The following is a 14,453-nucleotide window of genomic DNA, read 5'->3' as shown; positions in this document are numbered from 1 at the left end:
ATTTCTCTGCTTCCTTTCTATTTCAACGTTCTAATATTAGTACAAGGAATTTTACGCAAAAACATATTACGTATTATTATTCAACAATAAACGAGGAACGTGTATACTATTTACATTGCCTCTAAAGTATAAACCTACTTGCTATATTTTTCATTAATAAAATAAATTATTTATATATATATATACAGATAAAAAAATTGTTTAAACTAGACGGGAAGTTGCATCATGGAAACAAGGCAAGTTTCCAGATATTGAACATTGAGCTTATGAATCTTTGATTAATCTGCTGCTTGACTCAAGAATTATTTTCACTTTCCTCCGCGTTGTTTGTACCGTTCTCGTGATTTTTATACGCTGAGAAGAACGCCAAGGCCTTCATCAACTGATAGCTCTTGCTGATGGGTATATTACTGTCGTACAAGTTCTTCGAAGATTTACAGTCTACGTAGAACCACCAGTTGCACTTCAGAATCGTTTGATCGAACAACGTCGATTCCGGACACAGGAAACTCTTCATGATCAGGCCGTCGTCCGTCAGTGCGCAAACGTGGAATACCTAGTCGGACGAAAATTAATTTCAAGAATTTTTAAAACAGCAAAAACAAATATCGTATAAAATTAGTTAAATAAATACTTTTTTTTATACAGATTACTTTAATGTAACGTAGTTTTTAAAAGCCTCACCATACATCCCAAATCTTCGTCGGCATAGAGACCTGGGAAATGCTTTTGATCGCCACAATAGAAGCTCGTATCCGGCAGATCGACGCGACTTGCGAAATTGTCATCGAAATTCTTGTCATATGCAACGGGATAGTATTCCCGTGGCGCATTCATCACTTTAGTAGCTCCGGAATTATATTTACTGTAAACAAAAACGTTAGATTTTTCTTCTCAGTGACTTATCATTATCACATATATTGTCTTGTAATGCATATAAAGTATACGATGAAACATTATACATATACAAGATGTATTAAACGAGATATCCTACACGAAATACGTTTCATTTTCTGTAAAGTAAATATCTGTATCTTTTTAAATTAGTTAAATGCCCTGCTTAAAAGATTATAGTTAAGTGGAAACAAAAATAAATTTACTTTTTAGGAGGTGCGATTGTAGATGTCGTAGTGGTACTGGTACTTGCAGTGGGTCCCCGTTGCTTTTTAAGAAGCTGTTGTTGTCTTAGAAGAATTGCTGCTTCCAGGGCTTCTAGAGTAATATTACTTGCTTCCGCGAGAGCCTTCAAGGAGGTTTCCATCCCTTGGATGGGGGCCAAAGATGGTAAATCGTTGAGCAGTGGCAAAGACTGTCGTTTTTCATTTTGTTGAAGAGGCAGCGATTGACTGGCATCACTTGCAGAAATAGGCTGCAACGAGAGCAACGTCATTTCGTTCACTGAAGCAGCCATCTCGTCGCTCGGCAAAGGTAGCTGTAATAATAATAAAGTAATAATAATATTTAAACTTTACGATCTTCAAATATATTTTTACTGACATCACGCGATTTATTTGCACAAAATATGTTGTGACAGTTTATTGAGCAAGATGTAAAAGTTAAAGTTTAGAAAAGATATATAATTTAAAATGTTTCACTAATTACAACGATAACTATAGTGGTAATAAAATAAGAATATTAAATGATGTAATAGAGTTATGATGATACAATGAAGTTTTAATAAAATGATTGCTATATAAATGCCGTTATATTATACCTGTGCGAAATCATCTTTTGATACTTCGTTATCGGAATCCTGTAACAGAGTGCTACTACCACTGATTCTGTTCGTGAGCTTTGCTGACGACTGCGGCATTGCGATGAAAGGCGGCAAGCCAGCGTTTGCCGAGACTAAATTAGTCGTTGCCTTTGATGACAAAGATGTTGGGAGGGCTTCAGCTTCGACCATACCAACTGACGGAATTGCGGCAATGATAGGTAGTTTCGGTATCGTTCCTGCCACCGCTATCATTTGTGGTTGCTGTACCAAGATTCAATCGAGTGTATTTTTCACATTTCTCAAAGAGAAATCTTTTCATTGAGATAATAATCGAAGCTATAAAATTAGAAATGTGTGCATACATGTCCGATAATGCATATTATTATTTAAATTTCCCGGAACAATATTTAATTATTAATTTAATTAAAATTAAAATACAGTATTAAATAAATATTAGATTAAATCAAAATAGATCACCACAATCACTTGGTCCTTCTTGTTTTCTATCGCCATAATCTGCTGCCGTTGTGCGAGCATTTGATGTTGCTGTTGCTTCTGCTGTTGCTGTATCTTTTGTTGCTGCATCTGTTGCTGTCTCATGGCTTCCTGCTGTTGCAGACGTTGTTGCTTTAATATCTGTAGCGCCAACGCCTCCTGTTGTATTCTCTGCTGCTGCTTTAGCTTGGATTCTTGGTGAATTCGTTGGTGATGCTGACGCAGTGCCTCTTGCTGCATCGCCGGCATTGCCGGCATCACTGGTGCCGTTTTAAGAGCTGTTGCGTTCACTATCAGTTTTTGACGTTCAGGCTGCTGGCTCATCGGTCGAATCGTTCCGATAGGCAACGGCTTGAAGGGCGGTACTACTTGGCGAGTATTGACTGAGCCTGCACGCGTATCATCACGATTGTTTGGCTACAAAAATAGTGGATTTATATTCAGTGTAAAGTGAAGAAAGAATTTGTTAATACCGTCTCTTAAGTCTAATTTTAAGACACTAGCTCTAATAATACAGGGCACACCCAGTTGAGAGCATGAACTTTGCATTTTGTGGAAAGTTACACGACGCTCATTCGTGCGTTGCCTGAAGAAATGTCAGTAAAATCGCAACGTGTCATATAAACACGGCACACGAGAATGTACCGCACCGGAACGACATTCACGCACCAGTTGTGACAAGGCCGATATCGGCACTTCGTGTAATCCATATTTTCTTATAGCGATGCAGAAAAACCGATCCATCTTATTCGATCCCCGACCTAGATATTCCCCTCGAGGTGAACAAAGCATCAATATCTTTACAATCGCTTCAGTAATCCCCTTCGCGTTAGAGATACATGCACAATCAGTAAAAGTGGAGTAAAAGTGTCAGTAAATATTGTATTTGCATACGAACAATACAGTTTCAAAATTAACGTAAACCGCAGTAATACAAGCACAAATCTAATTTGACGCAAAATTTTAATCGTTATATTTAATTATAAACCTTTTAGTCAAATTATAAGTATGTAATAATAAAAATTTTACGATAAATTAAATTTCTTTGAGCAAAATGTCGGTTGCGAAATAATAAATGCATTAGACACTTTCCTCAAAGCGGCTACGAAATGAAAAGTTAGTGACGGTTATTATATTATAGAACATAATCCTATGATTATTATTGATCGTTATATACATCACGAGGCGAGATCAAGAAGCTGCCTCGAGAGCAGATGCAATTAGATTGCACACTGTGGAATGGTCAAAGCGGATTTCCAGAGGGGATATTGCCTCTATGAATAACGAGTGAACGCTTTCGCGCTGATCTCTGTCTGCATTGGACTTTCCATGAGCCGATTTGAGTGTGGCTATCGTCGTGATACCTATCGCCGCGTACAGGATGTTCAGCCCGAAAGTATCGTGTAAGCGAACATGTTAAGATCACTGTGGTATAGAGACTACGGAGTATGGAGAGCCTTAGGGCAGGAAGGAAAGTAGCAAATACAAGAAATAAATGCAAAACAAGCGTTAAGCGAAAGTAAAATCGTCATCCTATTTATTCAGTTCATTTGATCGGTCTTTTATGTATATTGTTGCATAGATATTATTCATACAAGTAATATATATATATATATATATATATATATATATATATATGCATATATATAATTTTTATATTTTGATACTATATTCTGAATGTCTTACTTGCCTACATAATTGGATGAGCAAAATCTGATTGGTTTTGAAATTTTTTACTTACCGTATTCAAGGGATTAAATGCAAGCCCATTAACTCTGTTCGGTTGCACGCTTCTTCTTTTTGCACTTTCCAAATTGGAGAGCGATTGGCTAAAGCCTAGCTCGTCTCCAATGGAAAATCCTGTAACCAAGTAAAATTAAATAAGTTTTATTAATTATAAGCATTACACGCGAAATGGAGGACTTAAATTTTTGAAAATAATTTTGTGAGAAGAGAGCAATAGACAATTTAATTTATTTACAAAGAGGAGGAGACAGTGCTATTGTAGAAAGCTTCCTATAAGTGTGTTAAGAGAATAGAGACGCGTAGTAAAGCGTAAGGTACATGTGAAGAGTCACAGTCAATATAGAAGTAGTAGCTTTTTCAGAACCATTTCCACCAATCTTCTTTTCTCCTATTGTCTATTATTCTATTTTTGTAATTATATTTATATAGTCATGTATACATAATTCAGTAGAATTTTATACATTTTTCACACAATGCTTTATATTTGTTACATTAAAATAATGAATAAATCATTTTTATTACATTAAAAGACTTATATTTATAAAAACCACAGGTTTTCGAAATCTCTTTGTTATCGTATCTTTATTTACGCCAATACAGTGTCTATATTAGCTAACACTAGCACATATAATAATTGCTCAAATGAAACGCCAGTAAACTGGCAGCTGTTGAGGTCGGTAGATATTGTGCAAAAAAGATGTTGCGTCATTTTAACGCCTGGTGGGCTCATTTTTACTATCAACATTTGATCCTCAGCCGCATGCATTAAATACAAATCGTGTCCCCGTCGAAAAGGTCTTCTTTGACGAGAATGTATTGATGGATAGCTACGCAATAACTGGACCAGGTCAAGGAAGATGAATAAATCATTATCTACTTGTCACTGCGTCTTTAAAGACGAAACCGCGATATCGGTCAGAGGGTAGCATTCAATGCAAGTTGCATCCACAGGTTAAGCCATTACATATTGTGCCTATACAGGCCAATCGCTTATTTCGTAATAATCTTGTTAATAACGCTGTTGCAATTTCCGATATTAAAGCAGTTAACTTATACGTAAATCTTACTTGCAAGAGTTTGTTAAGATTAAAATTAATTACGTAATGGTAAAAGATTAAAGTCGTAAGATATTTTCGAAAATTAACAATACAAAAACAACGAAGTAAAACTGTCTTCAGTATTTATAATAATTACAGAAAATAGAAAAGCGTAAATAAGAACGTTGTAGTTCGACTTGCTGTCAAGTTATGACATCTCGATCGTTATATCACTTAAATGTACTTGTCACATCTTTCCGACCGAAACTTTATGTAACGATTGCACGCGATTGGATGTATTTTCCGGTAGTGACACGATAAACGCGTCCATCAGCACGCACGCAAATAGCATACGGGTGGGTGAAAATTTTGACGTAACACTTAAATCGCCTTGTTTCTCAATCGTTTGGAGAAAATGTATATATATGCAATATATATAAATATTTATAGATATAAATATTTATGGACACGTGAACCGGTAACCATCGGTAAACACTTAATGAAGTGCTTAAAGCAGGTCACGTATAATTTAGAAATCTATGAACATTTGCATTTATTATGCACAAACGTTTCTTTCACGATGTGTGAAAGATGGGTATATCTGAGCAAAGTTTGTTTCACCTATAAACGTTCATTTAACTTGTTACGTGATAAGAATCTTAATTTGTTATTGAAAAGTTTTTATTGTAAACAGTTTCTGTAAATAGGACGATCAATATATTACAAAATCTCTTCACAGTGAATTGGCAAAACAATTTACGCAACGTACAAAAAGGTCGAATGTGCAACTCATCTTTTATTTAAAAACGATAAATATCAAGGAGGATATGTCAAGGAAAAAATTTCGACTAGCAATACAAGGACATTAATATACATTTTAATATTAAGTTAAACTGAATTTTAATAAACTTAATTAATATATATTAAATTACTTACTAGTGCTTTAAGCTAAACTCAATTCATTTAATATATAATTTAAATTTAAACTTTTATAAAAAATACCTCATAAAATGGTTTACTATATAATTTACCTCTATGAATGTACCAATAAATTTTGTAATTAAAAACATGTATTTAATAAAATTTAATTTCTTTTTGACGAATTAAATATTCTTAAGAAGGTTTTACTATTCAAAGAGTTCTTTGTCAATTTCCTTAACGTAAATTTAAGACGCGGATATAAACGAGATTTGGTCGATTGATTCGGTTCACGCGATAATTATATCTTCTCAAGGTTATTCGTTTTCTCTACAATCTCCAATGTGAAATTAATCGACCGAGCCAGATCGATAAACACGATTATTGGCGATCGCTCCTATCATATTCAACTCACCCAGGCCGACGTAACCCTTTACACCTCCGAGATTTCTGACACGGAAGAGACCGGACTTTTTGAAAGCGCAGTTTAGAACAAAACCAAAGTCCGATTGAAACACGCACGTGCCTAGCGCCTCTCGCCACGTACATCCTGCAAGCAAAACCGGAAGAAACAAAGCCATGGATCGTTCCTCTGATCCAGCGAATCCGAAATGATGATCTGCGTGATTCGTTATGCTCCGAGGTGAATACAGTTTTATGAGTCTTGAAGTATCAATTGTTTAAAGCTGCATGTTATATTAATGATGTCTATCAAGCTCTTACATGCATTTACGTACATTTTCGATTATGGAAATTTGATTTTAGTTTGCAACTTCTGTTGTAAACTATTTATAAATATATGAATAAATTGTAAACAAATATTCCTAAGAAATGGTTATTATTTTGTATCAGATTGAATTGATTCAAATTGTTAAATGTCATTATTATAACTAAAATAATAATATAATGATACTACTGTAAAATATTTAGATAAATATAGTTTTACTTTGATATATTAAATAATGATCAGAAACAATATTTTAATCAGAATTGATTGTTAAAAGCAAATGTTGAATAATCAAGGTATATGCTTATACGTATATGAATATGATATATTTGCGTATTCTGTGCTATTGATTCTCCGTCGTCTGCCAATGTCACGTTTTCAGAAGATATACTTCCATGTATACAATATTTGCTTAGCAATCAAATAAATAAACTCAAAGAAGATTAATGTTAATATTGGTATTAATCCTTGAAAGTATGTAAAAAAGTACTATAATCCGCAATCTTTTTTATATGATTTATCCACATGTAAACTTTTTAAAATAAATTTCATTAATAATTTAATGCTAACATACGCAGATATTAAAATAATTTTTAAAATATTTTTATCGCGTACTATAAATTGTTAGTTCCTAATAATGCTTTTTAATTACTAAACAATTATTTATATTCAATAATGTAAAAATCGTGTATCAATCGTGTTGTAGATAAATCGAAAGTAACTCTATGAAACCTTTACTTTCCAATTTCCTTTCTCGAAGATTATTGTAAAGATAAATAGCCTTGTCACCGTAACTATCACGACAAAAAAAATAATAGTGATTTATGTCTACGTGTTTTCTCTTTGTTTAGATATCGCAATAAAGAGCTGTGGGCCAAATGCCATTAAATTACCTATCAAAGCAACCTTCACTTTGTAGCAGTTTCTATTTTCAATGATATTCCTCTCCGTTAATAGAAAAAAAAACTCTTAATGATGACATATCATGCATCACAAACTTTAAAGGCAATTACTTTCTCATTTAGATCCATTTCTTATCTATCTACACTCATTGTGATGATGATTATAGAATGACTATAATAACGCGGCGATTATATTACTTTTCACTTATGTTAAAATAATCTATGCGTATCGAGTAAGTACGTTTTGCAAGAATTTGATTCTCTTCTTTGCGGAACGAGTATTTCGAACTTCGTGAAAGGTATTTCCGGAATTTGTTTAAGGAATATTTGCCGGATCTGAAGCGTGCCGTTGGGCCATAGCCTAGTGACCCACTTGAAACCTGACTAAACGCCCTGGCGTTGACCGAGCACCATGTGTTCCATGGTTTCCATGTGGCCCAACTGCTTTCTTATTGATGCCAAATTTATGAGAATTCTTCTCGAATTTCCGACTTTCAACTGATGCATCCATCAGGCTTGGATACATCGCAAGTATTTACAAATCGCTTTTAACTTCAATATCAAAGCCAACATAACATTACATTCATCCACCGGAAATTGAAAAATTTTCGCCATCAGACAATTAATTTGTGAGAAAGAACATTGTAAAAATAATAATCAACTTATTCTTTATGAAATGTTATTCGCAGACTAGAGAAAACTGACAGCTGAGATCTTTTTTTCTTAATTAAAAACAACCGGATGAGAAATAACAAAACTTTGAGAAAGAAATTATATAGACGGCTCAAGACGAAGAAGAACACAAATTGTCATTGATAAAAATGAAATTAATAATTAACAGAGCATTATTATTGTAATTAATACTGTTTCGCCATCTCTGCTGATGAATTTCCTTATAGGTAATAAGGAAATATAGTCAAATAAGGTATATTTGACTATAAGTATATAGTCAAAGAGAATCGGTACTGTTCTTGCTTCGGATTTATTATACAATCGCGTATTGCACTATGACGTACGAAAGTCGGCGAAACGAGTGGCGTTTCGTAATGTGAGAAATTATCTCTGAATAGAAATTTTACCGTTCCAGTCCGATAAACGGATGTAAACCCCTTTTTTCTAGAGCACTACTGGTAATGACACATCGCGTGTGTGTCATTCGTGATAGTGAAAAGCAAAAGAAATCAAAGCCGCGAAATTTCACCGTGATTCGTGATAAATTAGGTGCTATCCAATCACATTAGTTATATTCAAAACAGCATTTACGGTTGAACGCATATGTAGGTTTATTAATTTATATTTGCATACACCGATATAATATAAAAAAATAAAATGTTATTATGTATGTGTACAATTCAATTCAATATAACTATGCTTGATAGAACGAATACCAACAAGATACATTTTACTCATCTTGCTGCACAAATAAATGATAAATATTTTAGCAAAATCAATTATTTTATCAAAGAAACTTGTTTTACAATATGCTTTAGACCATTTTTGGCAAATAGCGTTTTTGGCAAAACGAGGATGATGATAATCGGTGGTACAGATCTCGCGCGTACATACTTTCACTGTTTCGCTTTTGAGAGATGTCTGATGTAACAGAGTCACGATACAATTCTTAAGAGTTATATTAGGTTCTACGAACGACGGCGAAATTCACTTTTCTTAACCGGGATTCTCATCATTGAACGACACAACAATGATCGTGTACGGACGAACCGTGTAATACTTTTTCTAAGGCTGGCCTTCACCTTGACCGCCGGCTGCTTCGATAATATTACTATATTATCTTTACTCTATCAGCGGATTACAGAGAGAAAGAAAGAAAATCAATGCCATCAACGTTTAGAAACTAACGCCAATCTCTCCTCTCGCAGACACCAACAATTGTCGACGATAAAATAAACATCCAACGATCCATTAAATTGTATATAATGATTTGTCGAACGTGATCATTAATCAAAGCAAAATCGCTCAAATAAGGGAAAGTAGATCACATTTCTTCGCGAAATGTATTCTGACGTATTGTGACGTTTATTATTTTGAAGAAAAATAAAGTAATTTGTAATCTAAAATAAATTGCACAAATATTATTATCACATAAATTATTGGGTACAAAACATTTTTTATACAAGGTATCAGATTTGAGATAATAAAATGACGATTAAAAAAAAATAAATTTTACCTGACAATTATAAATTTAATAAATGACTAACGTCGACTTAACGAGAGCGGCATTGTTGGACGCAACTAAATAGAAAGTATGCGCACAGATGACATTTACATAGACAGGTTGGCCTGATTCCCCAAATACGCATCCCGTGAATCTCGGTAAAAGGATTATCGACAGAAGCAACTGGTCATTCTTTCAAGGTAGCCTAATTTTCGACTGGACACGTCGTCAATGCAAAGTCATTCAAAACGGTACATTCTCCTATTTTCGTGTCACGTATCGCTTTATTGAGCTTGAAGAAATAGATTGCATACGTAATTATAGTTATTGTTTACAAATAAATTAACCCTGGCAATATATAACGATCTTAATATTTTTAAATACATGAGATTTCGTACATTTAAATTGTGACGCGCATCTTAAAAGTATTTAATTAAGGTCAAATAAATAAAATTTATTCGGAACAGATTTAGTAAATCAAATCAGATTTCCTTAGCGGATCTACAGTTTGCTAAAAGTAGCGACCGGTTAATTCAGAAGTTAGTCAATACTGGAATAATTAACCTCGATACAACTTATCCATAAAAAAAGTACATTTCACTTTAACGTCAAATTCTGAGCCTAGCAAACTTGTGCTATAGTTACTTTTTAATTCATAATAATGCAGACACAAGTACGACAGTCGTTTTTCCGACAATCGTGGAGAAAGCTTTCGCGCATCTTATTTAATTATGCGTCACGTCCGTTGACAAGTTATAAGTTTATACAAAAATAAGGTTTGCATGCTGCGATATCACAGAAACTTCAACAAATACGCATACCTCTTTCTCTTCCTTTTTACTTTTGTAAAAATAATACACAATTATATAGTTGAAGAAGCGAAGCCGACTTCGATTCCTTTCTCCTGGATCACTTTCGATGACGATCATCTAGCAATCAAAATTGCATACTTTCGTCGATGTCCTGCTTTATTTTTTCCACTCTACATTTCGCGACGCGTGCACCCAATCTCTTCGCACTTTCTATCCTGCATCACTGAGCAAATCAATGACGATACTTTTCTCAATGCGGTAATTTTTAACCGCCTACGCGTTACGCGTATTGTTGTACGTAAGGAATGTTTTGTTATATGAACCTGTTATCGAAACATTTGTAATTTTATGATGCTGTCAGGAAATCAAATAATATTTAAGCTTTTCTTTAATTATTGAAAAGAAATAGTATTATTGGAAATTATTAATTCCACAAATAAAATTCTAATAATAATTTAAAAAATACACAAAATAATCATGTGTATTTGTGTAACAACAAAAAAAATAAAAGAATAATACAAAAAAGTTATATGTGCAAATTTTTGCAATTTCTTGGATCAAATATTTTGTCTTCTCATTTATGTATAATAATATCCTGTCCTAAATATTACCATCAATAATCAATTTATCGAAAGTTTTTAAATTACAATGTACATATTTATTTTAGTAAATAAAGTAATGAGCTGCAAAACAGACTTTATATTTTCAAGGTGTTATTAAGCCTATTTGAGCAATGTACACACAAAAGAATAAATTGGTTAACGTAGCGAGAGCCACGGTTAATTATACAGTTTCATCATTTTTATTTACACATTATGTACACATATTTATAGATATACGATATGTACACCGACTCGTTTCAATAACTTCCTTTCTGCTATATAGCGAAGAGGGATGAATAATTTGCAATTACATGTATTTAACCAAGAAGATTATATTGTGTCTCTAACGTATATAAAAATACACTTTTTTAACATGCTTTATACAATTTTTAATAAAAATACTATAAAAAGCAGCTATTATGCTAGAATTACTGCTTACAAGTATTTTGATTGGCTCTATTTATTCTAGAAAACAGATTATATTATTTATAAAAAAATGTTTTTATTATCTTTCTTCAAAAACACAATTTTGGTTAGAACTGCGTCTTTTTGCAAAAGTATTAAAAGTTTCCGTATAAAAATAGGTTAAAATATTTTAGAAAAGAGATTTCCACTGATCCTGACGCATCATGACGCATAATAATGCATCGAGTGCAACGCACTACCTGTATCAACCTGCGAGAAGTCCGACTGCTTTTCACAATGCGTAACCATCACAGTCACGCTCAGATCATTGCAAACAGTAGCGTGAAATTACGGAAAATGATATATTTTTACACAACTCACGTATCTAAGTAGGATATATGAATTTTCCGCGAAGTATAAAATGCCTGCTTACTGTAAACAAAGGCCTATTATGTACAAATGCACTTTGTCACAGAACGAGACATTTCTTCGCTAGAGAGAAACAAGACCATTAGTAGAGTAAGAAAGAGATACGCTGATTAATTGATCGATTTACAGCGTGAAACGTGCAGTCAAGTTAAGAATAATGTACAGACGTCGAAGTCGATAGCACAGAATAAAAATTATGCAGTTCGTACAAGGCGCAATAAAAATGAGAGAAAGGCCCAACAAATGAAATCGCCCGTGTAAAAAACGCCGACGGTTTTTGCGATCGGGTTTCAAATTCGACTCTACTGCAAATCGTTCATTTAAAACTTTATTATAACATATTTGAATATTGCATTAAATACTAATTATATTCTTTAGTGACACCAATAAGCAGTAGAAAATTAATGTGTCATTTTAATGGTATTAAAATGTTCTTTTTAACAACTGACGATGAAAGTGTATTTTATGATAATTTACTTCAAATTATAATATATAAAGTTTGATTAAAAGACTTCTTTATTGATTACTGAAAGATTAACGCAATTAATATCATATAGTATTAAACATTTTATTTTAAAGACACGATTGCATAGGAAAATTTGAAAACCGATACTTATAAATGTTAAAAGAAATATTTGATAAAAGTTTACGTTTATGTGTATCGAGGATGCATTTATATTATTGTCCTATTCTATTATGGCACAAGAATTAATTCTTATGTTGCAAAATTGACGGCATAGATGTGCATCTCAAGCTCTGCGGTTATTTGACATATACAAATATATATTTTTCAGATTAACTTTACTACACAATTGCATGAATACAAATATTCCACAAAACTGTCAATCAAAGGAATGCATTAACGTATAGATATCAATGCGGTAAGAGAGAAATAACCGGATGCACAACATGCACATCGATAGCCACTGTCTGTTCTGCATTTTACGCATCTTGCGCGGTAGAAGTAGCGCAGCTGGATGGTTTTCCATCTGTGACGTTTACCTCGATAAAAATTTTAATTTTAAACTTAAAATTAATTTGAAATTCAGTTATCAAATCACAAGACATTGATTTAAATATTGCAATGCGAGAACGAAAAAAAGAAGAGAACTTAAATCGCTAAAATTGATTCAAAATTTCTTGAAACAGTTTTATACTAATAATTTGATAAAGATTTATAAAAATTATATCCTTACTTCTATTTTTTTGTAAAAGTGCGAGCATAAATAGCATATTTTTTAATAAATCAACGAAAAGAAAAATAAAGAACCAGCCACGCCATTTCTCGAAAAAAGAAACAAATTACTTACCGACGACCACGAAGAGGAATAATGTAGTGGCGATTTTCATTCTCGATCCAGTTTTGATTATCACTATCCTAAATGATCTCAAAGTGTCGTCGATCCTCGCGAGACGATCCTGAGAATCGTTAGGAACGAGGGATAGAGTAACAAGCGCAAGGATTATCGCGAAAATAATTTGCTTGCGGGTTGAGCGAATCTTTACTAGGAACGATCAACGACTACCGGTGAAAAACGTGCGGCAAGCTACTCGATCTCGCGGATACTAATAGTACATGGACATGCTCGACAAAGGCGAGCACGCGGGGCACTTTCAGACTTCATCTGGCTTTCAGGGCCGAGCCACACAAGTCCTGGGACTTTACACTCTCTGATATCCCCTCTCATTCACGGAGGACATCTCATCCAATATAATATTCTAAAATTGAAATTTCGTATCATCGATGCATTTTCTAAACTTGACAATATATTTTTTCTTAATAATTTGTAGTGATAAAACATACATGTGATCGATTACTCTAAGAATTACTCTTTAACTCTAGTGTTTATCTCTTGTTATTTATTTTGTATGTTCTTAAATTATACGTTTATTATTTTAATTTTAGATTAAAATAAAATCTGCATACTACACTTGTAAATTTAATATTTAAGAATGCCATATAACTTCTTTTAAATTTAAAATTAACTTTCAAAACTTCTTAATTTATTATGATACAAAAAGCGATGTTCAAAGTATATAATACAATATTCAAAGGAATTTATTTTATTATTATTATACAACACTATATCAAAGTTATTTAGTAATCACTACTTAACTATTCTTTTTATCTCATGAGATATTAACAAATGAAAAGATTTGAAAAATTTTTTCAGAAACACTTAACACTTTATTTCTCATGTTTGTTTTCTTTTTCCTTTTAATTTTCCATTTAATTGTTTATTTAATTACATCTCTTCCGTAAAAGCATAATCTTATTATATATAATTTAAAACATCGGTTTTTATTACATATCATTATGTGTAAAATTTAGAAATTTACTAAAATAAAATAAAAGGTTAAACAATTATGTTTTAAATATCAATGGAGATTTCTTGCAAAAACAAGCCGTCCCTGGGTGCCCCACCACGTTTTCACTGAGAACGGTCCGCTCACGGAACAAGTCCGATGCACGGTTGCGAGTTAATC

General features: G+C 32.9%; 1 protein-coding gene across 1 annotated transcript; it reads right to left on the bottom strand.

Moving 5' to 3' along the window:
• Positions 1–60: 60 nt before the first annotated feature.
• Positions 61–13,553, bottom strand: Mtg (mind the gap). The gene is made up of 8 exons (XM_071715342.1): positions 13,277–13,553; positions 6,329–6,463; positions 3,954–4,072; positions 2,195–2,629; positions 1,715–1,978; positions 1,101–1,432; positions 685–865; positions 61–556 (listed from the first exon to the last, which is right to left on the bottom strand). The coding sequence occupies exons 1-8, from the start codon at positions 13,314–13,316 to the stop codon at positions 296–298; spliced, it is 1,767 nt and encodes a 588-aa protein (XP_071571443.1). The 5' UTR covers positions 13,317–13,553; the 3' UTR covers positions 61–295.
• Positions 13,554–14,453: the final 900 nt, after the last annotated feature.

This window comes from Temnothorax nylanderi, unplaced genomic scaffold (genome assembly GCF_030848795.1).
Source record: "Temnothorax nylanderi isolate EJ_2023f unplaced genomic scaffold, tnyl_v1.0 TNYL_tig0160_pilon, whole genome shotgun sequence".
Classification (NCBI taxonomy): Eukaryota; Metazoa; Arthropoda; class Insecta; order Hymenoptera; family Formicidae; genus Temnothorax; species Temnothorax nylanderi.
The sequence above is the reverse complement of the archived record's forward strand: the minus strand, read 5'-3'. Positions and strand labels throughout refer to the sequence as shown.